This window comes from Muscardinus avellanarius (genome assembly GCF_963383645.1).
Source record: "Muscardinus avellanarius genome assembly, chromosome: 15".
NCBI classification, from domain to species: Eukaryota; Metazoa; Chordata; class Mammalia; order Rodentia; family Gliridae; genus Muscardinus; species Muscardinus avellanarius.
In genome coordinates this window covers 758,703-783,577 of record NC_137801.1, presented here as the reverse complement: position 1 = coordinate 783,577, position 24,875 = coordinate 758,703, and the positions used below count along the sequence as shown (strand labels likewise).

Genomic DNA, 24,875 nt, shown 5'->3' with positions numbered 1-24,875 from the left:
GGTGCCACCAAGGGCAGGGGTCACCGGCTCCAAAGAGAAATGGAGGCCACAATGGGGAGATGCCCAGAGGCAGAGGTCCAGGCTGCCCTGCAGGTCTGTAGGTGGAGCTGGGCTGTCAGTGAGGCCCGGGGGCTCCGGACCCGGGCAGCCATGACTTTGACCCTCCACATCCTCATATGTCTCAATAATTTCTATCATCTATCTATATATCTATCTAACATCTATCTACCTACCTATTTATTTATTTGTGGTATCAAGAATAGAACCCAGGGGCGTGCTACCTCTGAGCTACACCCCAGCCCTCATTTTTAGTCTTTTTATTTTTTATTTAATTAATTAATTAATTTTGGTGCTACTGGGGTTCCTGGAAACACTTCTACCTCCGGGCTACACTCCCAGACACCTATTTTTTAAATATATATATATTTTTAAATTTGGAAACAGGGTCTTCTTAAGCCAGCGAGGCTGGCTTCAAACCTATGCGATCCTCCTGTCTCCGCCTCCCAAGCGCAGGGATTACAAGTGTGTGCCACCACGCCCCGGCATCTTTTTATTTTTGAAATAGGATCTCAATGAATTGCAAAGGGCCTTGCTAAGTAGCTGAGGCTGTCAGCGAACTGTGATCCTCTGGTCTTATCCTCTGAATGCTAGGATTACAAGCATGTGCCACCACGCCCGGCTTCCATGACTTCTATTTAAAATAGTTTCATATTAGAAAACTCTTGGTGGGCAAAGAGCCTGGCTGTTCTACGTTGTAAGGCGAGAGGCAGCAGAGACAGAATGGAGACGGATCTCTCTGTAGGTCCTGGAAAAGCAGGCAGTCCACGACAGGAGAGACCCCAGCCAGGTCCCTCCTACAGAGACATCCAGTCCCCATAGAAGCCCTTAGACTCGTCACAGGGGTGTTTGAAAGGCAGTGCGGTTTTACCATAAAGGCTCACCTCTTGCGGGAGGGCACAGCTGGAGAGCTTTCCTTGCATTCCTTTTCCTTGGAGATGGATGCTCCAAGGAAAGCATTCCCTTTCCTTGGAGGCGTCATCACAAGGAGCTTCCGTCCCGACAATCAGCATTTCTGTGCCACGTTCAGCTTTGCCCCTATACTCGGTGTGGCTGAATCTCTGTCCACAGAAATCAGATGCCACCCAACGCATGACATTCCACCTTTGTTGCCGGAGGAACCGGGAAGCCTCGTGCATGGTATAAAATAATTCTGAGATTAATAAGGCTCCTGGAATATTAATAATCTATAACTGGCCTGAGAGTAACAAGGCAGATCTGTGGTGCGCCACGTCCTAAGGAGTCGAAACTGCCCCGTGACTAAGGAATAGTGGAGGGATTGGGGACTTACCATCTGCAAATCACCGTCCAGGTGAGACCGGCCAGGCCACCAACCAGCAGCGCACCCAGCGTGATGGAGACCCAGGACGCCCGCGGGAGCCTGCCGGAGTCTGGGCACAGAAGGAGGCAGTCAGTGGAGTGGCCTGGGCTACTGCAAGGACCCCCGACTCTGGCTCGGTGCACAATGATGGAGTCATGCATCTGCCCAGACCAGTCATGCCAACAGTCTGCAGCTGAGCTGAGGGCCGGGGCGGGGCAGGCTGGCCCTGAGAGGTTGGGGTTTCATGACCACCAGCACTGCAGCTGCAGTGGCCCAAGCAGGAGGAGGGTGCTGAGTTCCCCCAGGGAGCCCAGGCCCCGAGGAAGGACTTGGGTGGGGGCAGGAGAGCGGCTCAAAGTGGGCCATGGCTAAAGAATGTTTATGGCTAAAGTGTCCTGCTGTAGCGTGCCCCCTGGTTTCTGCAGAAGCAGGGTGAAGGCCAACCTGCAGTCCAGTGGGGACTGAGTCCTGAGGAGCCAGAGCCCCTGGGGCACTCTGGGACTGGAGAGCAGAAAGAAACTAAGTGGGTCTGGCAGGAATCAGGGAGCAGGGAGCCAGGGGCCACGGGCAGAGAATGAGGCTGTGGGAGTCCAGCCCGGCAGACTGTCTGTGGCGGGCCTCATGCCCTGGCGTGGAGCAGACGCTGGGGCCTGGATCTCCTCTCAAGTCCCTCTGATCACGCATTTATTACTGGCCCTGCTCTTTGTCTGTGAATTCCCGGCCCCCAGGCATGGCTAGTGGCTAAGTGGAAGTCCAGGGGATGCAAACCAGCTCTAAACATGCACAGCGCTCAGTGGGGGTGGAAGAAACCAGCGCCAGAGAAGCCTGCTGGAGGAAGGACCACCTGGCAGCTCAGCACCCGGGACTTTTCCTCATGCTGAACTGTTAAAAACTGGAATGAACAAATCAGGTCATTCACAAGAAGATGGAAAGACCTGGAGAACATTACGTTAAGTGATATCAGCCAAGCACAGAAAGAGAAGGGACATATGTTTTGATATGCTCTGACTAGGGAATATTAGGGATACCAGAGGGACTCCAGATAATGGAGGGGAAACCTCAGCAAAGCCAGAAAGGAAGGGGAGGGGAGGAAGAAGGCTGAGGTTGATTCATGGAGGAGCTACGTCCGCCTATGTGTGTAAGTGTGAATGTAGCGTGGTCAGCCTGGACTCTCATTATTGGGAGGGGGGAAGGAAGGCGGGGGGGCACCAAGCACTGTGTGTGTGTATGCCATTGTCAATATGAGCCACATAAAAATATAAAATAAATAAATAAATAAAACCGGGATGAGCCCCTCCCACAAGCACAACTGGCAGCTGCGTGGAGGCGGCTCCCCAGGGGCGGGTGGCCGACTTGGGGGCCTAGGGCGTCTTTGTCCAGTGCTCACCCCTCCCACCTTCCTGAGCACCAGCCTAGCCTGGAGGACACTCCCTGGCCCCAACGGGGCTGCTGCCCAGCTGCGCTCAGCCCAGGAGACGCCCTGGGGTTCCTTCTGTGGCATTTGGGCTCCCACCCTCTGCCTGCCCTCAGCACACACTGTGCCCCAGGGCTCTGCCGAGCCCACCCTGCAGGGTCTCACTGCTGCAGGCTGGCACTGTTGGTCCTGGGCCATCCCTTCACCCTGACTTACATCTGGTAGGCTCTCAAAGAAAAACCAAGAGACAGAATGCCTCCCTGCCTGCCCCCAACCTGTCCTCTCCCTGGGGCCCGTCTCACATGGGCACCCTTGGCTTTGAGACCCATGTCCTCAAGCCTGGACTCAGTGGTCTCCATCGTCCAGCAGGCTGGCCCCATGGCACCTCTGACTTTGCACACAGGGCCCACCTGACTGCAGAGGCCCCCCCTCTCGCCTGCACCCCTTCCTCACCAGCTCCCTGAGGCTGGAGGTGTGGAGGGCTCAATGCCTTCATGAGGTCTGCTGTGCTTGGCTAATTTGCAGACCTGTCTCAGCCCCACCTGAGTCCTTCAGCTCCATGAACACCAGGATGTTGTCTGTGTCATCTGCCCGGCACAGGTCTCAGACACCTGTTGTTCTTTGCTGAATGCATGGATGGATGAAGAAATTCTAACTTTTTGCTGAATATTTTCCTGGCTTTGGTATTTAGCATTCAGGGAGAGCCTCTGTGGCCCAGTCCTGGGCCAAATGTTGGGGTTGGACTTCTTAGAATCATCTCACAGGGTGAAAAGATGTTGCCAAAAATACAGCAAATAACTCAGGGGCTGGACTGGCTGGAAAATTAGGGTGTTGATGGAACTACGGTGGCGTAGTTCTCCCCAGTAGACTCTGAATCATCCCTCTTGGGTTTATAACACAAGCTGCAGAAAGCAGCTCCAGTTTCACCCTGTAAATGAGTAGTGTCTCCCCTGGCTACATCACCAAGTTGCCTCTGGATGGTGTTTCAGGTGTCTCATTAGAAATCTCAGCACAAGATCTTCCATTTTCTATAGTTTTCCATGACCGAGCTTAGTGTGGTTTTAAATAAAATGATCCATTTTCAGATACAGAAATGATGGGATTAAACCAGAGACTGATGAAACGCAGTTGGAGAAAGAAGAAGAGGCTGTGGAAGGTCCAGGAGTCCTGGGGTGGGGCCCCTGCAGAGAGGCCAGGCAGCTGGGGAGGCGGAGGGCCCCTGAGCCGGGTGGAGCCCGAGTGGGGCAAAGCTAGGCTGATGGAGAGGGAGTCCAGTGTGTGTGCTGGGCAGCCAGCTGCCCCTAGCAGCCTGCTCACCCCAAGCCCTCCCCTACCTACCGCCAAGACATAGCCGACACTTGACTACCTGGAAAATGTTTTTTTTTTCTTTTCTAGTTTTCCAGAAAGGCACGCGTTAGACACACACTCACCTATGCAGGTCCTGTGGTCCTCACCCAGCACGTAGGGGTCAGTGCACACACACTCGAAGCTGCCCTTGGTGTTCTTGCACCGTGCTGAGGGGTGGCAGGGCGGGTGTGTAGGGTCTGCACACTCATTAACATCTGCAAAAACAAGCAGCCCAGGGGCAGCAGCAGGCAAGCAGGGGCCGGCGTTCCCTGCTCCCCACCACAGTCCCTCCCAGGGATGCCCGCCCCGGTCCACCCAAACCACCTTCCAAGCTGGGGGGCAGCTCTTGCTCCCCGTGCTCCTGCGGGGAGGACACGGGATGCTCTGTGACAAGGGCCCTGCGCAGCGGCTTGGCGCAGCCCTGTTGCGTGAGACCCGTGGAGTGAGGTCAGCCCCTCCCGACTGCCCTGCTCACGCTGGTGCTCATGCCTCACGAGGCAGCTCAGGGAGGATCCCTGAGCAGGAGGCCACGCGTGCCCTCCTGCCCATGTGCAGATTCAGTTCCACCAGACCCAATAGAGCCTCCTCAGTCCACACCAAATCACTGTGCACACACGGAGACCATGACCAGCGAGCAGCGGCCATCTCCTCTGCCTCCCCTACCCCAGGGCTCAGACTCATCCTGCCGATGAGTTTCCTGTGTCCTCTATGACAAATCTCCGTGAACCGGAGGCTTGTTTCCTCTCAGTCCTAGAGGTCAGAAGTTGGGCGTAAACCGGCTCTGAGGGCTCCAGGGAGGGTCTCTCTGCCTTCCCCGGCTTCCGCAGGTGGCTGCGGCTTTTGCTGTTCCTTGACTTGTGGGTCCATCCTGGAACTCTTAGTCTTGGCAAAACCACCTGACCTGCGTCTCTCCTCATCTCCCACAAACACAAGGCCAGGTCCAGCCCCCAACACACACACCAAGGACTCCATCCTAACCAAATGCATCTGCAAAGATCTTATTCTAAAACCAGACCACGTTCGGAGGTCTGGGGCTTGAGACCTGAATGCATCTATTTGGGGACCCAATTTAGTCATAAAATTCTAGTGCACTCTCTGGGCCTCGATGCTGAGGAGGAACACCAAGGTGTGTGGCAAATCTTTCCTACTTGGATAACAGTGATCCTCACAAAAGAGGAAGAAGCATCCCAGACTGGCCGTATGACTGATTCCTGGAGCAATCTGCAGGGACTGACAGGCCAGGTTTGCTGGTTTGTCAAGAGCTTATTTTCCATAGCAGACACAAAAACTCATTCATTTCTTGCATAACCTTTTGACAGTTGCTAGGGTAAAAATCCACAAGCTGGTAGTCTTCATCTGTTGGAAATCCAGTTTATAGCACTCACATGAGACTCTTAAAATAGCTTTGCTGGGCTTTCCTACTGGATCCATATGCGGGTGGATATTAGTGGACGAGGAGGATTTGAGCAAAGGAGACAGGCAACCTTATTTGATTTTTTATGCTAGATATTCAGTTAGGTTGTGGAAGTCCTTCCTGTAGCCAAGGGCATGATAAGTAGATTGCTTGAGGATCTGCCTGACCCATTCATGACAAGTTATCCCCAAAGTGAAGAATCCCCCCATCATCCATTGAAGGGTCGATTTCTTCTTATAATTCTCTTTTTTTTTTTTTTTTGGTGGTACTGGGGTTCCTGGAAACCCTTCTACCTCCGGGCTACACTCCCAGACCTATTTTTATACTTTTTATTTGGAAACAGGGTCTCTTAAGCCAGCACGGCTGGCTTCGAACCTGCATGATCCTCCTGTCTCTGCCTCCCAAGCGCGGGGATTACAAGCGTGCACCACCATGCCCGGATTTCTTATAATTCTTGATTTAGCTACTTCTAGGATTGATAAAAGAAGTGGTGAAAATACTTGTGTACATAAAAAGGCATGTGTTCATACCATGGGCTTTCCCTTATTGGGCCCTCTGCAATTTGTTTACAATTACAAATGGAAGAATATTTTATTTTAATTATAAATGTGATAAAAGAAAAACTATGGCGTTGTAAGAGCACAGGGTGATAGCCTCCCTTCCTCCTGTCTTCCCGTCTCACTCTCAGGTGACCAATCTCGGCAAGCATTCGGTGTGCCACGACTCTGCATTCTCAAGAAGACATCGAGAACTCTGATGCACGTCACATATGCTTTACTGTTTACAAATCTGAATGGGTCTTGCCGTGCGCACCGCTCCGCAACTTGCATCTTTACTTAGTGATGTATCGTGGCTGAGGCCTCCTGCTGCCTTGTTCTACATGCTGGTTCGTGGTGTGGACATCGAGTTAGACCACAGATAGTGGTCTACAGTTTAGACCACTGGCCTTGAAGCACCTGCTGTGGTGGTAACAGTAGGTGTCCTGGTCTTCACACTGCATCTACTAGCTGATCTAAATTGACAACCAATGATTTGACCCTACTACGTCCTCATCGTGTCTTTGGAGACTTGGAGGTGCACAAGCTAAGCCTATTGGGGAGGCGGGGCACTAGGACTAGGATGCCTACGGCACCGCACCAGGGAGGGGGACGCCGTCGGGCTGGTCACCGGCCTCAACTGCACGCTCCGGCCCGTGGTCTCGCAGGCTCTCTGGAGGGGCGTGGGCTACTGCAGCTTCTGCTGCTGCTGCCTCCACTGGCCACGGAGCCCACCGAGCGCTCACTCTGCTGTGCGCAGGCAACGCTCTTGTATCTCATGGAGTGCCCAGACTGGCTCAGCAATGGAGCCAGGCCCACTGTGAGCCCGAGCACTGCCCAGCACTGTGCCTGCCCAGCACCCCATCTTAACTGCAGGGAGGCGTAATTACTGGAGCAGTTACAGGGAGAAACCCATGGGAGGAGCTGCGAGATTCCAGGATTGGAGGGATGGTCTTGGTCACGCCTGCCGGTGTCCAAAGGAGGCGGGATGGACGTGTCGTGTTCTGGAGATGAGATGAAGCAAGTTACGTGGACCGAAGGTCAGCAGGATGCCTGGAATTCCGCTTTGCTTAGGCTGCTACTCGGTTCTATCTGTTCTTCACAGAACCCCATAAATAGAGCCTTGTAGACATAAATACCAAAGAAAGCAGGCAAGAAGCGTATGCAGAACGTTCAGGGGTTTGCTCAGAAAAAGAAGCAAGATCGCAAGTCAAGACCCCAGCGTGCAGGCGGTGGATGGGCACAGGCAGGTGTGAGGCCCACGGTGCCTCTCGTGATGGCTCTGCCAGTGTGGGAAGCCAGGCGGTCCAGGCAGACTGAGCTTTTCAGCTTTGTGCAGGAACTGACCCAAAACATTACAGGAAACTCCCATGTCGGTCACACTTTGCCATTGAGGATCAGCCTCAGAGGGTCATGCTCAGGGAGACGCAGGAGCCCCTCGCAGTGGCTCTCAGAAGCCAGTCCTGCTGGTTCTCTCTGGTAGCAACTCCACGTCCTGGCTCCCTGGGCGCTGTCTGACTGCCCCAGCTTCCCCGGCCCATCGTCACTCAAGTTGGTGCTTTTTAGCAGCCGGACATGGGGCTTGTGCCCAGGTTGCTGTTCCTGGCTCTAGCTCCTCACCACAGGCTTCTCATCTCTTCCCAGTCATCTGCAGGAGCCAGGAGTGTTCTCAGCAGCTGTCTCAGACGCCCTTCCCAGGCTGGTCTCAGTTCCTGGCTTCTCGCCCTGGCTCTCAGTCTGCGGTATGCACCGGCTGTGCCTGGGATGGCTGTCCTGGGCAGGCGCACCCTCACCTGACCCCAGTGGGTCCCTTGGTGAAGCTGCTGCTCTCAGCCTCTCAGTCCCCCTGGCTACTCAGGGTCTAGGAGCAAGTGGTCATCAAGACCCTTCAAGGGCAAAGCATTTTGGAATGTTAATATAGAAATAAATATACACTGTTGTGATAGAGGAGACATAACACAAATTACTGCCTCAGCCATCTCTCAGGATGCAGCCCAACGGCATAGGGCACATCTGCGCATTGTACAGCTGCCGACACCTTCGCCTCCAGGACTTTCTCATTCCCCCACACCAAACAATGTGAGACCTAGGATTTGGATTTTGTTTTTGTCTGCTTGCAAACCAGCCACACTCTTGCATGACTTCATCTCTTCCTTCCTGTTCTCTGCTAATGCAACTCAAACCAGCAGCCTGCACAGGGCTCTGTGTCCCAGGCCAGCTTCCTCTGCTGAGACAGGCTCTGAGCAGCTGGTGGCCTTCCCAAGGCTTGGGAGCCTGAGCTGCTGCTGCTTCTCCAGCAGGAGGCGCTGCGGTTCTGTCCTCACCTCCACACCTACCGCTGGGCACTTGTGAGGTAGGGGACACCGGCCATCCTTGGGGACCAGAGCCCAGGGCTCTGCTGACTCGAGGACTTGGGCTTTTCCACCTGCATTGTGCAGTGGACACACCTCCCCCGCGGGCTGCCCGGAGTGATGCCCCTCTTGCAGTCAAAAGGGAGAGTGAGTGGAGATGGCCAGGGCTTCCTTACCTAGTGGACACCCCTGCTTAGCTCTCAGGCATGGGACATGACACTGCACATTTCACTGTGAGGAAGATGGCGGCGCAGGAGGAGGAGGAGGAGGAGGAGGAGGAGGAGGAGGAGGAGGAGGAGGGCGGGGAGTGAGCTGCCCCTGGGTGATGGCGCTGGGTCTGCTTCTCTGTTGTTGCATTGGGAATCTTCTCTGGGCTCTGTGCAGAGCCCATCTATAGCTGTCTGACTCCTTCCCTGCTTTCCTTGCCCATCACCTTGTTGGTCACAATATGGTGTGATTGTCTTGGTTTTTCTACCTAGAAAGATGCCAGCTTGGGAAGAGGTCAGTGAAAGGCAACCCTTTCCTCTCTGTGCCAGCTCCTGGAAGACACCCGTGCTCTGAAGCACCCTTTGGCCAAGGAACACGTGTCCTCTGACAGTTTTCTTAATTGACTGCAGACCCTGCAGCATCACTGACCTTTGCAGAGAGGGGGCCGGGGGTCCCAGCCATCCTGGGTGCAGATGACCTGCTGCTGGCCCTGGAGCTCATATCCGTGGCGACAGGAATACACCAGCACACGCTTCCCAGACTCCTCGCAGTGCACAAAGTCCCCGCCATCCACCTTGTCCGGGAAGCCACACTTGTCATCTATGCAGTGTTGAAGGTCAAAATGCAGTCAGGCTGCAAGACAGCTTTTCCTGTATACCATCACCTGTTAGGGTGGACCTGCACCTGCAATTCAGAGGCTCAGGTACAGCCCCAGACCCCTGGAACGTGACTGTATGTGGATGTGCTAAAAGGCGTGTTTGCATCTCTCTGTAAGTGCTCCAGGGCCCTGTAGGTGTGACTGCCTGTCACGTAGAGGGATTAGAAACTGATTCGTCAGCTCTGCTTGGAGCCAGGTCTTGTATGACACCGAGCTGGCACAGTGCGTTATAACAGATGAGTGAATACTTTTTTGGGGGCGTACATTCTACCAGGGACATTCTACCTCTACACTACACCCCTAACCCTATTTTAATTCCTTATTTTGAAACAGGGTCTCCTGAGTTTCAAAGGGCCTCACTAAGTAGCTGAGGCTGTCTGTGAACCGCAATCCTCTTGCTCAGCCTCCCGAATGCTGGGATGACGAGCGTGCTGATGGATAAATGATATAATCCGACCTGGGCCTTGAGCATGTGTACAACAAAAACCCAAGGTCAGAGCACCTGCTTTGCTAAACTAAGTCCCAGGTCACCGTAAGGTCCCTGGTCGGTCTTATGTCTTTTTATGTAGCCAAACGTTGGTCACGATTGCTCTTAAAAGTGTATCTCATTCTGCTTCGTGGGCCTGGAGCAGCTCTGCACACGCTTGTGGTGGCCACAGCTGGCTAGCTGCTGCTGGACCCCAGCAGGTGCTGTGTGCATGTCCTGCCATGCACAGCACAGACTGGGACAGAGCTTAGGGTCTGTGTGTCACGGGAGCCACGGCCGAGCAGCTATGCTCACATGGCGAGGCGCCATGTAGCGTCTGGCCATGGGCAGTGCCCAGCCCCTCGGCTATCTGCAGATCTTCCTGCCTATTCCTCTCAAAAGGAAGGCAGCCAGTCTGCACGAGGAGGCCAGGCTCAGTGCCCGTGAAGCCTGCTTCTCTGACTCAGCCCACATGCTGCGGTATGGTAAGAAAGGCTAAGCCGGGCATGGTGGCGCACGCTTGTCATCCCAGCATTTGGGAGGCTGAGACCAGAGGATCGCGGTTCGCGGACAGCCTCAGCTACTTAGTGAGGCCCTCTGCAACTCAGTGAGACCCAGTTTCAAAATAAAGAATAAAAAATAGGGCAGGGGTGTAGCTCGGAGGTCCAATGCCCCTGGATTCCATCCCCAGACCTCCCTCCTCAAAAAAAAGAAGGGGCTTGGTGTCACCTGGCGGGAAGGTCTCCCTCCATGCTTCGAGGTCCATGCCGGGGATGTCCTCACAGGACTCAAAGTCCTGGGGGAACCTCCCGATGAGAAAGGCATCAATAGGCACGCTGCTGAGGCCAGTGTTGTCACAGACCACCCGGGACAGAGAGTGTTTCGTCAGCTCCTGCCTCTGGGCATCCGTGAAGACTGGGCTGTGCTCCCACCAGAACCTGCACAGGAGGGTGCGTGTGAGCGGGAGCCGACACTCCTGTCACTCCTGTCTCCTCTCCCATGAAGCACCCCACAGCGAGGCCAGCAAGGGAGACCACAGTCCCGAGGCCAGGCAGGCCAGGCCAAGCGGGAGGCTGGCTGTTTGAGGGGCAGCATGGAAGCATGAGCTTCTCAAGACATTCTTTCCGGGTGCCACACCACGCCATCTCTCTGCAGAGTCGGCCAGAGTGAGTCCTGCTGTAAAGACAGTGTAACCACAGCGGATTCATCGTCCAGAAATCACCGCTGTCTACACTGAAGTCCAAGTGCTGCCTCCGTTCCCCACCTCCAGGCAGGGTGAGTTAGAAAACAAAACCTCAGTGTCCTCTGAGAGCATTAACACGCTGACAAAGGCCCAGGACCTCCTGACCCAGGGCCAGGAGCTTTTCTCTTTCCTGTCCTATGAAGTTTGTCTCCTTCCCATGTGAGAACACATGTCCTCAGAACGTGAGGAAGACATCTCATTCCACAAGAACTGGTGGTCCCATCTTTGCCCCCTGGAGACATTCGGTAACGAACGCCCAGGACCAAATCACTGTGTCATCTGGCACACGCACCCACAGACGGTGCCAAGGCCGGCATCACCCACAGGTGCTGTAAGACTCAGTCCAGCTGAGGACGTGGGCCACGCCCCAAGGAAGAGGCTTCCTGTGCCCCAGATACTGCACACCACACACGTTCCCCGAAGATACAGATTTTAGGCAGATGAGTTCTCCCGGCTGTTTTCCCCACCTGTCCTCAGCCATCTGAAATGTTGCATCTTGGAGATTAATGGAGGGAGGGAAAATTCTTGGGGGTTGGCTGATTCCTTTCTAACACAGAGCACAACTGTGCTTGGAAACTACCTGACTTAGGCATTCTGTGTGTGTGTGTGTGTGTGTGTGTGTGTGTGTGTGTGTGTGAGAGAGAGAGAGAGAGAGAGAGAGAGAGAGACAGACAGACAGACAGACAGACGGATGGATGGATGGACTGACCGACAGACAGATAGACACAGAGAGAACTGCAGAAGTGGGGGTTGTTTTTCAAAAGAGGAAACATTTCTTTGTTGCCTTTTTCGGTGTTGTTCCCAAACTCTACTCTACCATGGGCACCTGGGCCAGAGGGTGCTGTGTGGGGAGAAGCAGCCTGCTTTTCAGGCTCCCTCTGGTTGCAATGGAGAGGCTCCGGGTCTGCAGTGGAGGAGGAGGCTGCACAGCCTCAGTTCCCAGCTGTGAGAGGAGCTGCTGGAGGAGGGGTGGAGGCTGCTCAGCAGACGCTTCCCGGGCCTGGGCACTGCAGTCAGCGCCACCTCTCCAGGTGCAGGGGGCATTGTCGGAGAATGTCTATAGGCAGAGGCAGCTCTGGGTCATCATGAAATACAATTTGATCTTCGCGAGATGCTGGCTTATTTGTGTGATTGTAAATAGGGGTAAGCACCTGTGGCTCTCCCGTACAATACGCTCTGTGCCTTGAGCTCCTCTCCTTTAGTATTGACCCCGTTTTACAGCCGAGAGACTGTGACGAGGTGCACTGAATGATGGAGCCTCATTTGGACCCACATCTGGGTGCTTCCATAGGACCAATGCAGGGCAGCCCCCCCCCCCCCCGGGCAGGGCACAGAGGGCTCCTACCTGTCCCCGTCTCTCAGGGCCTTCATCTGCCTCCCGATGATACATGCAAACAGGGGACCTGTCCGGGCCCCAGGCAGGAAGCTCTCGGCCAAGCCACCCAGCCACACGTCAATGTTGTCGGGATGCTTGTACAGGTCCATTATCTTGTCCACAATGCTCCTGTTGGCGACGGCGCTGTCCAGGTCAGCGGGCGTCTCCAGTCGGGGCAAACCACAGAACTCTCTCCACTCGTTGTAGCCTGCATAAGGAAGAAGGCCCAGGCTGTCTTCTCAGAGGCCTGCATGTCCTCCGATTCCCCAGGTGCTGTGACCGCCGCCCTGCAGAGCCCATCTGTCCTCCAAGCTAGCAAGACCACTGTTCCATGCTACTCTGCCTGCAGAAGTCAGCACGCCAGACTGCCCAGCACAGGTGGGGTGTGTGTGTGTTTGCTGCAGGAATTACCAAGCCTAGCCCGTTGGTGGGTGCAGCTGCCTCTGTGGGTCTCCCTGCACTGCCCAGATGCTGCCCTCCCAGATGGCTTCTCTCCCAGAACTTCCTCTGTTTCCTCCATGGCGTTTCATCTCTACAGTCTACTTCAGGCCAGGCCTCCAAACCTCCATGATCTAGCAATGGCCCTGAAGCCCTGGATTTGATTTGAAGGACACATTCTGCTGCTTGCCACTCGGGGGACAAGACAGCTGCTCCATTAAGTAGTCCCTGAAAGAATCATTTATATTCAGAAAGGTCAAAACCCAAATGTTGAGTTAAACTTCTGAAATTAGGAAAGGGCTTTTACAGCAGTGAAGACCATCTTGCAACTAGTTCAAGTAGCAGTAAATATTAAAAAAATTAGTATCTGTGGGAGATTGATGCTTCAAGTCTCTCTCTCTCTCTCTCTCTCTCTCTCTCTCTCTCTCAAGATATTTTTCCTTCTTCTTCTAAGAGGAAATGTATTTGTCCATTTTTCAAGTTCCAGAGTGAAAATGTCCTGAGTCTGGGATGTGGCAAAGGGAAAAAGAGTGAAGGGTTTAAAAGCTCATAGAGTGAAGCCGGGGCAGGAAGGCCTGGGCTCCAGATGTCCTGTGGGTGGGCGGTGGCATCAAGGTCGTGGGAGTCTCAGGAAGGCTGGATGTCCCACACTCCACAGTCAGACCTGCTCTAGGGACAGCAGGGCCGTCTTGCCACCTGCGTGGTCAGCACCGCTCAGCGAGCTGTCTGGTCTAGCCGCAGTCTAATGGGTCAGGTCTAGCTAAGTGTTTACTGTACACACAGGCCTTCCTACCTGAAGAAACTGGCCTTGTCAGGCCCCAGCCCAGCCTGGACGCAGCCCATATCCCAGCCTGGATGCAGCCCACATCCCAGCCTGGACGCAGCCCACATCCCAGCCTGGATGCAGCCGTCATCCCAGCCTGGACGCAGCCGCATCCCCGTCCATTACCTCATTCCCTTCCTTCTGGCTCCCTTTCCCTATCTGCTCCCCCAGCGAGTATTTACTGATCCTTATTCCTCAGCAGTCTCCTGTCCTGGTGCTGTGGTGCGTGGCAGCCACACAGGGCCCGGCCTCGCTGTCCACACACTCTGGGTGGGCAATCTCACCATCAGAAAACGTGGGCCCATGGCTCCACATTCCGGGTGGTAAAAATCGCTGCGGGGACGTGCCGGAGCCCAAGGCAGGGCAGACGTCCTCTCCAGAGCCCCCTGCCACCAAAGTCCCGTTTTAGTGGGATCTATGGGAAAGTGAGAGGGGAGGCCATCCAGCATCATTGGAGGGTCTTCTAGCCAGGCGGTGGACAGCACATATATGCGAGGATCATGGGCAGCAGGCCACGCCGCCTGGGCTCGAGGGCCAGGGAGCAAGTGGAGGAGTGTGGTCCCTTGGACACACATGGGGGACCCTGTCTGCATCCTCTCAAATATGTAAGCCAGCGGCTCCAGTCCTTCCCGACGTGGTGGTGAGGAAGGCTCTGGCACACTGGACGGTGCACAATGTCTGGCACTGGTGCCCAGCTGCGAGTCAGAGCCCTTAGAAGGCGGCTGCACAAAGGTATTTGCAGCTCAGTTTCCCTTGCCGCGTGGCGCGTGGACAAAGGACAGTAGGGTGCCGAGTCTGAGAGGATAATTTGATTGCTAGGGCATGGGTGCTGTAGACAGTCCACAGCCCCAAGCAGTGTTGGGAGAGGGGCGCTGGAGTCCTCTGAGGCTGCTTCAGAGAGTGGCACTGCACCTCAGGGGCTGGGACACCCCAGCAGAGTGGGCCTTTCACCTGAGGACCCCTACAGATATCACCGGTACACAGGGAGAGCACCTGCTAAGTATGTAACAAAGGAAACGGATAAGGCCTCTATCAGGGCCAATCTCCAGGAGCTTCCGGAAAGCAGGTGCAGACTTGCCCTCACCACCCCCAAGGACCCCCAAGAATGTTTGTTCTTCTGAACCCTTCAGATCCCTTCTTGATGGGGGCTCAGCTCCTCTTTGGCCATCTATTTCTACAACCTACGAGCAGCTAGAATGGGCCTTCTGGGGAGGAGGAAGGAGAACCTTCAGAGCCCTTGCTGAGAAGCATTGGGTTCATGGCTAGGTTTCACTTCAAATCTGCCTCCCAAAGGACAGCTGCTGGTGTGGCCGTCACACAGGGATGTTGGGGACACTGTTAATCGTCAGCTTTGATGTCACCTGCGTCCAGCTTGGGAGGTGCACAAATTCCCCACCCAAGTGGAATTTCTGCGTGCAGACAAATCTCCAAGGACCAAAAAGACTGATAAGTAAAGACCCTGATAACGTCCTTGTATACCTTTCCTTCCCTGATCCATCTGTGACCACCTTGGTGTTTTCCTGACTCACCCATGACTGCTTTGCTGTCTTCTGTGATTACAGTGATGTGGTTAAAACTCTCAATAAAAGCAAGACATTGCTGGAAGGACAGAGAAGATAGATATTTCTCTCCTCCCCAGGCTCCTCAGCTGTCCTCTGTCTGACTCCATTATGGTTCATTCGAGAGGCTTCTGATCAGTCAATCAACGTCAACACCATCCTCTCTACAGTGCAGGCAAGGGGCATGGGGCCTGAAGGACCACACACCTGGCAGGCCGTGGTCCCGGCCCCTCTGCAGGTTCAGTGATGCCAGATCCAGGTTGCCGGGCTGTGCCAGCACGAAGAGCCTTTCCGTGAGCTCCTCGTTCATCAGCTGGTCCTGCACCTGCAGCTTGGCTGGCCGGGCCAGGAGGCCCCTCACTACTGGGTCCACGCCACCTGGAAGGAGCACACAAGTCCCTGAGAGGCTGTGCTGTGTCCTGGAGAAACGAGGCAGGTTCTGAATCACAAAGTACACTTATTTTGAACAGTATCTCCGGGCAAGCTCCTGGGTCACCTTCTGTGAGTCCGGAGCTTTCCAGAGACACCAGGGACACCGTCCTTGTTGGTTAATTAACCACCAAGCGGGCACTGACCATGCTGTGGACCAGGATGAAGCTTCAGAACTGAACGGCACCAGCAATGGGACCCTCATTAGTCAATTTTTTAAAATGTTTTCCAGCAACAGAAGCATTATAATTAAAAGAAACATTTGCTGGACTGGCTGTCTGAAAGGTAAGACAATGTTGTGGCCTGGCTTGGGAGCTGTGGGGTCTCCAGGGACCCTGCAGGCCTGGGGTCTCTCAGCAGACACCCTTGATGGAGACAGACCAGCCACTTCCAGGTTCCACTCTCCCATGTCCTGTGAATGGAGGTGCACTCCACAGAGCCCGCTGTGGGGCCTGCTGGCCTTGCGGTGTCCCCCCAAACACAACACAGAATTCACACTGTGCTTTGGCGTGTGTGGGTGACCTGGTGGTGCCCCTCAGCCTTTGCACAAACTCTGCAGTAGAGCAACTTGTTGAAAGGGGACAAGGGAGCCCACGGACTGCCATGTCTCCCTCATCTCCATGCCACTGGACAGCAGAACCAACAGTTCAGAACCTTCCAAACAGACAGGAAGGACAAGGGAAAAGAAACAAGAGGACATGGAGCAGGACGGCAGCCTCAAATCTAACAGGGAGTCAGATATTTCCCTCAGAGCACTTCACTCCAAAGCCACCTCAGGGACCAGCCTCCAAAGGCGCACGTCTGGATCTCAGCCAGGTAAGTGCTGTGCTTAGCCCGAAAGAAATCAGGGCACTCTCTGCCAGCTACAGGAGACTTCTCCTTGAACCATCCTGCATCCCTGTGAGCAGAGGTGGAGGGTCCTCTGCCCTGGAATAATTCATCCTAAGTTCGGAAGAACTTCAGAAAGGGGAGAAAAGGCATTTTGACGGGCGGTTCACCTTTTAAAAAGCTCTGAGCAAACCTGCTTCCCCCAGACACATGATGCCTTGAATAGCATCAACACAGTGAAGCACCTGGGAAGGGAGGCGGGTGCGGGTCTGGGATCGCTGCAGGGCCGGGCAGCGTCCTGCAGCAGGGCGGTCACCTACCTTCCAGCGTGAGTCTCCAGGGGCTGAAGAAGGCGTCCCGCAGCTGCAGCCGGGCCAGGCCAGCGTGCTCCTGGAAGTCTGCGTCCAGCCGCCTCACCAGCGGGTGGACCGTGGCATGGCCGAAGCGGAAGGCGGCCGTGGAGAAGACATTGGACACCGTGGGGTTCACTGTGGGGTCATAGCCCTCATAGGGGCCCACATACTGCGCGAAGGCCTCGGGTCCCAGAATCCTGGGCACATAGTCCCGCATGGTGATGATCTAGGTAGAAGGGAAGTGGGTGAGTGTCTGGGTGGGGTGGAGGCCACAGTGAAGCCTGGGCTGCCTCAGGGTTAGCGCGATGGAGAAGACCCTTCCAGAACCTCCCTGGCCCGGGTCCTCTCGATGCAGCGGCTGCAGTAGGCATCCCCCCAGGCGACAGCCTGACCCACAGAGCAGCCTGGGAGCAGCAGCATGCAAGGCAGCTCTGGGTGCTGGCAGGACTGGTGGACACGCTGGAGGTCCCAGCACCCCAGGGCTCAGTCAGGGCAGGGTGAGGCATGCACACTGCGGGCCTGGGGCCTGGCAGAGCGCTGCCCGCTGCTGTCCTTCAGGAAGTTGACAGTGTTCCCATAGCAAGCTCCCTTCCCTTCCCCTCCCACTCCATCTGCAAGCATGCTGCCAGCCCTTGGCACAAGACATGAATCAGAACCAAATCCCCCCAGGTTCTTGGCTCCAGAAGCTTTGGACTTCATCAACTTGCAATCCAACTCTGCCCATCCTTCTCGGCTGTGAGGACTGCGATGTCTCTGAAGCCTTTCCAAGCCTCTGCTTTCTCATGTGGAAAATCCTCCTCCATAAAGTTTTGGTGATAATATATCTACGGCTTTGTGCATACACCGCAGGTCACAAGGCACCTGCCTGGCAAAGTGTGCAGTGGGCACACATGGGGAGTTGAGCCTGTTGGTTAAGCCCTCTCCAGGGCGAAGGAGTCAAGGACCTCAGACGCTCTGGACAACCATTGTGAGTTAAAATCCAAGCAGAGACCAGGATCCCCACTTCATTTTTTTCTGAATCGTCTCCAACAACTATTCTTAGTTCTCTGTAGAAGACTCAAAGAAATGCAGTGGTGGGGGCATCAGCGGTTTCAGCAGGAACCGTGTGTGTGGATGTCACAGACACATCCAAGGCCTCATTTTGCCCGAGTCTGTGACAGCACCTCCCATGTCTGAATGAGATCGCCGGAGGCGCATCTGCGGCCTGCGGTTCCTGTGTGGAGGGAGTCCGCAGGGCGCCATTTGCCTCTGGGTTTCCCACCTGCAATGAAAGCTCACACTGAACTCTCAGACTGTTCTGTTGCTGTTCTTAGGGACAGGAGGCGGTGCAGAAGGTGGCCCATGGCAGCCCCGTCAAGCAGGGTGCCCGACCCCTGAGCTTCTGAGGGCTCGGGGGAAGGCTAATGCCTGCCACAGTGCTCTGTTGATAACAGCACCATCACAGGGTCTTGTGTTTGCTAAGTGACACAGTGTGCCAGGAGAAGTATATACAAGGGTTCTGCTCTGAATTATATACAAGGATTCTGCTCTGAGGTTCAACAGTGTTTCTCTCGGCTCCAAAAAGCAGGGCCAAATTATTTGGTATTTAAGGCAATTACTTTGGTCAATAGACTGTATCCAAAAGCAGTATAAACTTGGAGGAAAGATTCCACCCTGGAGCACTGGCTTACCATTTAGTCTGTGATAAGGAGAACAGCAGACTATTTAATAAATAACACATATTATTTTATACTTGTAAAATGCTCCTTCCAGAGGATAAAGTCTGCCTCCTAGACCTAGAACTTGGTATTTTAAGGGAGACCAAGGTGAGGGATGAGCTTTTGCTGTGTGGTTTCTGCCGCCACCTGAAGGACCTCGTCCTGCCCACAGCGATCCCCTTTCCCCTTTGAGCCCGGGACATATCAAGAAGGAAGTTCTGTCCAAATGCTTCCAAACTGGTGTCTAGACCCTTGTGCTCTTTGTGGGCGGAGAGGAGCAGCTTGTGAACAACCAGCAGCCTGGAGAACAGCTACCGTATTACAGAGCAAACCAGGCTCTTGGCTGCAGATGCGAGTCACGAGACGTCTGGACCTCAGATACGTCCAAGGGGCTTCCACCTCCTCAATAAGGTCCCGCCCCTGTGACCCTGCTGGTTGGTCTCTTCTCACCACAGGGGAGGAGGAGGAGGAGGAGGGTGAGCTGGATGCCAGAGGCTGGCATCTCTCTCCCTGGCAGCCGCGGGCCGGGGCAGGGGCACGGTGCATTCTGGCAACTCTTGAATGTCTTGGCAGTTCTTTGGCATTTCCATTTACTCTTCAGAAAACCCTTCTGGTGTCCCCTCTTCTGGGCTGTGCTGGGCACTGTAGGGGCAGGGGCAATCTTGCGGTCAGATCTGGGTGTTGGGGGCCTGGCTTCTGCCTCCAGCTGTTCCAGCCTTGTTCAGGAACAGGCTTCTGTCCCAGAACTCCTGTAGGCAGAATAGCCCATCTGAGCGAGGCTCATCTGCAGCCAAGGTGGGTGCAGAGCTCCTGAGGATGCTGGCCCCGGGGCTGGCTCACCTGTCTACACCAGCCAGGAGGGCAGGGGCTGCTGTGCTCTGGGGCCCAGCCCAACCTCCGCACTCATCCTAGTCACTGCTTTTGTTGGTTCCTGGAACCCTGGGTAGACTGAGGCTGCTCTCGATGGGTCTGCCCGATGGTGGACGAGCACACACACATCCAACCAGGCATCTGTGAGGCTCTGTCCTCTCACCCCAGGCACCCCAAACTCCATGTGGCCTGGAGGGAACACTCCCAGTTACTCCTTTCTGCCTCCCCAACCTGCATGGGCGGGGCTTCTCCATCCTCCTCCTCCTGTCTGTAGGACACAGGCGGTCTTGCCAAGATGAGTATCTGATTTGGCGGTGCTGTTTACAGCATCGAGGAACCCTGGGCTGTCAGAGAGAGGGCCTGGTTCCTCACTCCAGGAAGCAGGTTTAGGGAACCGGGATGGGTGAGATCTCCGGCCAGCCTGTCCACCTCCCAGCCTCCGGAGACGATGCCCAATGCACCTCAGAGTGAGCACAGGTAGAACCGAGGCAGGAACCTCCCAAAGATGCCAAGAGGACTTGTACCCCAGGGTGGGGGACCTCAATGGGTAAGTCTCCCAGGAAGGAAGCCAGGAAGCCAAGGTTTAATCTGCACAGTGGGGCAACCTAATGTTTACTGTTCCTAAGGTGACTGCAAGACGCACCAAAGAGGAAAAACTGGGAAAAACACAAGAAGAAATTCAGAAGTGAGGCACAGCACCTACAGGAAAAGTATGTTCACATTTAGAAGCCCATACAAGAGAAAACGACTGAGGATGGTAAAACAAGGCCCTGGAGGGCCATTCTTCTGCCAGTCGCTGTTATTACTTTATATGCTGATAGGAATGGGCACCAGATGCTTTTAGATCTAGGCCAGTTGGGATTCACAGAGATCCGGAATCAAACTCTGCATTTCATGATCTCAGGCCCATGCAGGGACACACTGAGTGGGTCACACTCCTGAGCACTCCGAGGCTCCACTGTGGAGACACCCAGTGGGTGCACACCCCATCATGGAGTTCTGCCCATGGGAGTGGTCCACGGCACCCCACAGCTGCCCCTCCCAGCCTCCCGGCTAAGTTCCCGCTCAAACCAAAGCCCCTCCTTCAGGGATAGCGGGCGAGGACCCCAAGGATTATTCTTGGGACTTCTACCTCATTTGTAAAGGCAGCACGCACTTATGAAGCACCTACTTTCCGCCAGGACCATCCAGATGGTGGGAAAAGAATTAAACAAATGAACTGAGCTCTCTGTGTCTGGAGAGCTTACCTTCAGGGAAGAGGGCAGGGATGGAAGATAAAGCAGACTCAAGTCCACAATCACCAGGTGGTCCTGACCAGGAAAGAGGACAGTCACGTGGGACTAGCCTCCCTGAGACAGGGCAGGAGGAGGCCGCGTCCAGGGCGGTGGGGCCTGGTGTCATCTGTCAGCTGAGGCTGCACAAGGAGCAGGACATCTGGCCAGTTACTTGAAAGCAGCCTAGAGGACAAGATTCCTGGCCACACCATGCACTACCATCCAAATCTGCGTTAATTCTACCCTCACAAGTTCCTGGAGGTTACGACATTTTAACTTTACTAATTTTCTCTGTTACAGCTGTCAAGCAGGGCTGCAGCTTTTCCACGACGCCCCTGGCTACACTGAACTCCAGCGCTTTGTCTGAAGCCGCAGGGTTAGAGTTGTGTATCCAGTTCCTACCTTCTTTTCTAACTCTAGAACCACAGAGACACCCAGAGCATGCACAGTACCCACACAGCACGCACACACGCAGGGACACAAAGCATACACATACCACAGACACACACGCCTGCTCGGCCAGGGCTGGTGTGCCCCTGATGTGCACGGCTGTGTGTACACAGGTGTGGGGATGTTTCGATACTTCTTTGGTTGCTGGTAAAGATGCTGGAGTCCCTGCCGCTGCTCTCCTGTCCTGTGGATGCGCCCGTCTCACTTGCTTCCAGACACTCAAGGGCTCATGCCTGGCCCTGGCCCAGCAGGTGCCTGAGCCCGCAGATCAGCAGGGGCCACCCTGGAAGCTGTGCACCTTTGGACAGGGCTCGGCTTCTTTCTACAAGGCAGAAGAGTGTCACCTCTGCAAAGGGGGCAACGGGGTCCCCTAGGTGCCCACCAAGGCCCGAGCAGGAGCGTGACTGTTGGTGCAAACCTGCTCACTTGTTCGTGATGACCCAGCAGTAACTGTGTTTTACAATGCATCTTCTCTACACTACACAATTAATAAAGGGCCACCTGGACTAGTCATTTAAGATCCTCGGATTCAATATTACAAAGTGGAGAGAGAACCAAAATGAACTCGGAGGGTAATTTGCTAATTCAGAAACCTCACACAGATTGACTAAGGCCACCACTGTCTCCGAAATATGCTTTGTCGGTCAGGGAGCCCACCCACCTGCAGGCTTGTTAGGGTTACTGAGTTAGTGGTCACTTGCACGGTTTAGCGCAGGGGTGCCCAGCTTATTACCGGAGTGCAGGTCAGACGGCGGACGCAGGTGGGTTTGCACAGCTGGGCCAAGGGACCCCAGCTGCGTCCTCAGGCATCCAGTGGGCCCGGCCCGCAGCAGGGCCCAGAAGTGCTGCCCTTGCCCGAGGCCCTGGGGCGCCCAGGGTCCTCCCGCCCCCCCCTGCTGCCCCGGGACGGCGCACCTGGTGCAGGGCGCCCACCACCTTGCGCGCCTCCTGGTAGACGGTGTCCGCGCTCCAGTGCGGGTTGAGGGCCTGCAGCGCCGCGGCCAGGCGGTTGTGCTCGCGCACCCAGAGCGTGTGCAGGGCGGCCAGGCCGGGCACCTCGCTGGCGCGGCCGTCGCCCGCCAGGAAGCAGGGCGCGCGCGCGGCCCGGGGCGCGCCGGGCGGGGGCGCGCAGGCGGCGGGCGCGCGCGCGAAGGGCAGGTGGGCGCGGCCGGCGTCCAGGTGGCGCGCGTTGACCCGCAGGCGGCCGAAGCTCCTCCAGTCGCGCAGCTGCGCCTCGGCCGCCGCCGAGCTGCCATACACCGTGGACGCGTCCAGGAAGGAGGTCAGGCCGTTCATCTGCTGCCGCGGGCGCGCAGACAGGTTGCCCGGGAGCGCGCAGGCGGCCGAGGAGCGGTAGAAGGGCCAGCACGCGGGGCCCGCGGCCGGAGGCCAGCTCGCGGGCAGCTGCGGCACAAGGAGACGCGGGTCACTGCGCCATCCTGGGCACCGCGGGCTCAGGCAGGCACTCCCGCGGCCACCGGACTCTGCGGGAGTGCTCGGGCCAGGGGACCCTGGGCAGGCCGGCCTGGCGCCTCTGGCCGCGCCCCGCCTCCCCGGCTCATCCTTCACCTGGGGCCACCCACCTGGACTCTCCTGAGAGTGCTCAGGCCAGCTGGGCCCTGGGCACGCCCGCCTCCCTGGCTCACTGTCCAGGGAGCTGAACTTTCCTCTCCGGGGGTATGCACGGAGTTACAGAGTTTCCTGGGCATGAGCCCTGGCGTTTCCACCTCTGCCATACCCTGCCTCAGTTTCCCAGCCACAGCTGGGAGAGCCCACACTGGTTCTGCCCATTTACCGCAGAGAGCAGTCCTGGGCCCCTCAGGTCCCTGAAGGACGGAGACTGTTTCAGCCATGGGAGAGACGGGCAGAGCACAGCCTCATTTAATGCAGTCAAGAACACCTTAGAATTAGCCTCTGGATTACCCTTCCAAATAAAATAATAAAAATCAAATAGGGCAATGAATCAAAGACCACATGATCTAATCAAAAAGGGCTTATCCCCAGAATGGGTTAGTGTTAAAAAAATAGAATGATATCACCCAGGGCATAAATTAAAAGAGAAAAACTTAATAGCACGAGGCACTTAAAAGCAGCGATAAAATTCTTAGTCAAATAGAAGCAAGGTAGAATAGAGTGATATTCATGTAGAAGAGACAGCAAATGTTATCTCGGCTAGGGTAAATAAAACCTTTTCATTTAAAATTAAGAACTAGATACAAACCCAATCTATGATTTATTATTGCTTCAAAGATTTTAATAATTCATTGTTAGACCAAAGTCTAGAGAATAAAATAAGAGCTAGTACGTAAGACTCCTATGAGCGGGAAGAAGATCATAAATGTAAATTACTCATACTTGATGTGCCAGATGCCTGGAACATCTAAAATTCTAGAAAATCAGAAATATTTCTAAAAAAATCGTCCCAATCTATGGGAAAGCACAAAGTTGGGGTCCCCCCCCTTTTTGCCCACAATGGTAATGGAGAAATTTTCTTTTATGAAAACAAAAACTTTTATAAGTATTGTGTAAATTTAACAAAAAATATGATCTGCAAGAAGAAAATTGTAAAAAATACAAACTGCAGCCGGGTGTGGTGGCACACTCTTGTAATCCCAGCATTTGGGAGGCTGAGACCAGAGGATCGAGGTTCATGGACATCCTCAGCTACTTAGTGAGGCCCTCTGCAAGTCAGTGAGACCCTGTTTCAAAATAAAGAATAATCACTGGGTGTGGAGCTCACACTTGTAGTCCCCGCGCTTGGGAGGCTGAGACAGGAGGATTGCACAGGTTTGAAGCCAGCCTCAGCTACTTAGTGAGGCTCTCAGCAACTTAGTGAGACCCTGTTTCCAAATAAAATACAAAATAGCTCTGGGAGTATAGCCCAGAGGTAGAAAAGGCCCTGGGTTCCACCTCCAGTACCACCAGAAAAAAAAAATAAAAATAAAAATAGGGCAGGGGTGTAGCTCGGAGGTCGAATGCCTCTGGGTTCCATCCCCAGACCTCCCCCGACAAAAGTACAATTTGTTGGGCATGTGATACATGCCTGTAATCTCAGTACTTGGGAACCTGAGACTAGAGAGTCACAGGTTCAAGGACAGCCTTAGCAAATAGTAAGGCTTTCATTAACTTAGTGAGACCCTGTTTCAAAATAAAAATAAAATAGGGCTGGGAGTGTAGCTTGGAGATAGAATGCCTCTGGGTTCCTCTACTACTGCAAAAAAAGAATATATATACAGACCAAACATACACCAGTGTCCCCTAGAGTAAGCCATCCAGTGACATGGCCTTTGCACTGGACAGTGCCTGCACATGGGTGGAATCACGTGTACCTGGGGATACATTTCTCAGAGCTTACTCCTGCCATTAAGTGATGCATGGCTATACATAAAAAGAAACAACTTAATAGAAGTAAGGATGAAAGATGTATCCAGGCTTTAATTCACTCTAATGTAAAATGCAAGACACTTTTTTTTGGCCCAGCTGATTGACAAATTATAGGAGTTAATATTAATGGTTGCAGAGAAATCAATTAGAAAATACAATTTATGATCCCATTGCTGTAGGCAATTGGGAGTATCTATTAAAATTTAAACATGCACATAAACCATGACCCACTAGTTTCACTTCTTCCCAACTAGAGATAAATGCATCCCTGTGCTCGGGAGGCTGGTTGATAATCCCACCCACCCACCCAAACTGATAGTAATTAATCCTGGGGAGGTAACAGACGGAAAATGAAAGGGGGCAGGGAACTTAGTTTGTAGT

General features: G+C 54.4%; 1 protein-coding gene across 1 annotated transcript in view; it reads right to left on the bottom strand.

Moving 5' to 3' along the window:
• Nucleotides 1–1,344: 1,344 nt before the first annotated feature.
• The window catches only part of TPO (thyroid peroxidase), a gene marked incomplete at both ends in the record, with an annotated part of 38,976 nt that continues 15,445 nt past the window's right edge, over nt 1,345–24,875 (bottom strand). The window contains 8 exons of the mRNA XM_080712068.1: nt 1,345–1,448; nt 4,223–4,354; nt 9,077–9,247; nt 10,501–10,709; nt 12,360–12,597; nt 15,417–15,587; nt 16,787–17,045; nt 22,026–22,514. Coding sequence (XP_080568194.1) covers nt 1,345–1,448; nt 4,223–4,354; nt 9,077–9,247; nt 10,501–10,709; nt 12,360–12,597; nt 15,417–15,587; nt 16,787–17,045; nt 22,026–22,514 — 1,773 coding nt within the window. The remainder of the gene's footprint in view (nt 1,449–4,222; nt 4,355–9,076; nt 9,248–10,500; nt 10,710–12,359; nt 12,598–15,416; nt 15,588–16,786; nt 17,046–22,025; nt 22,515–24,875) is intronic.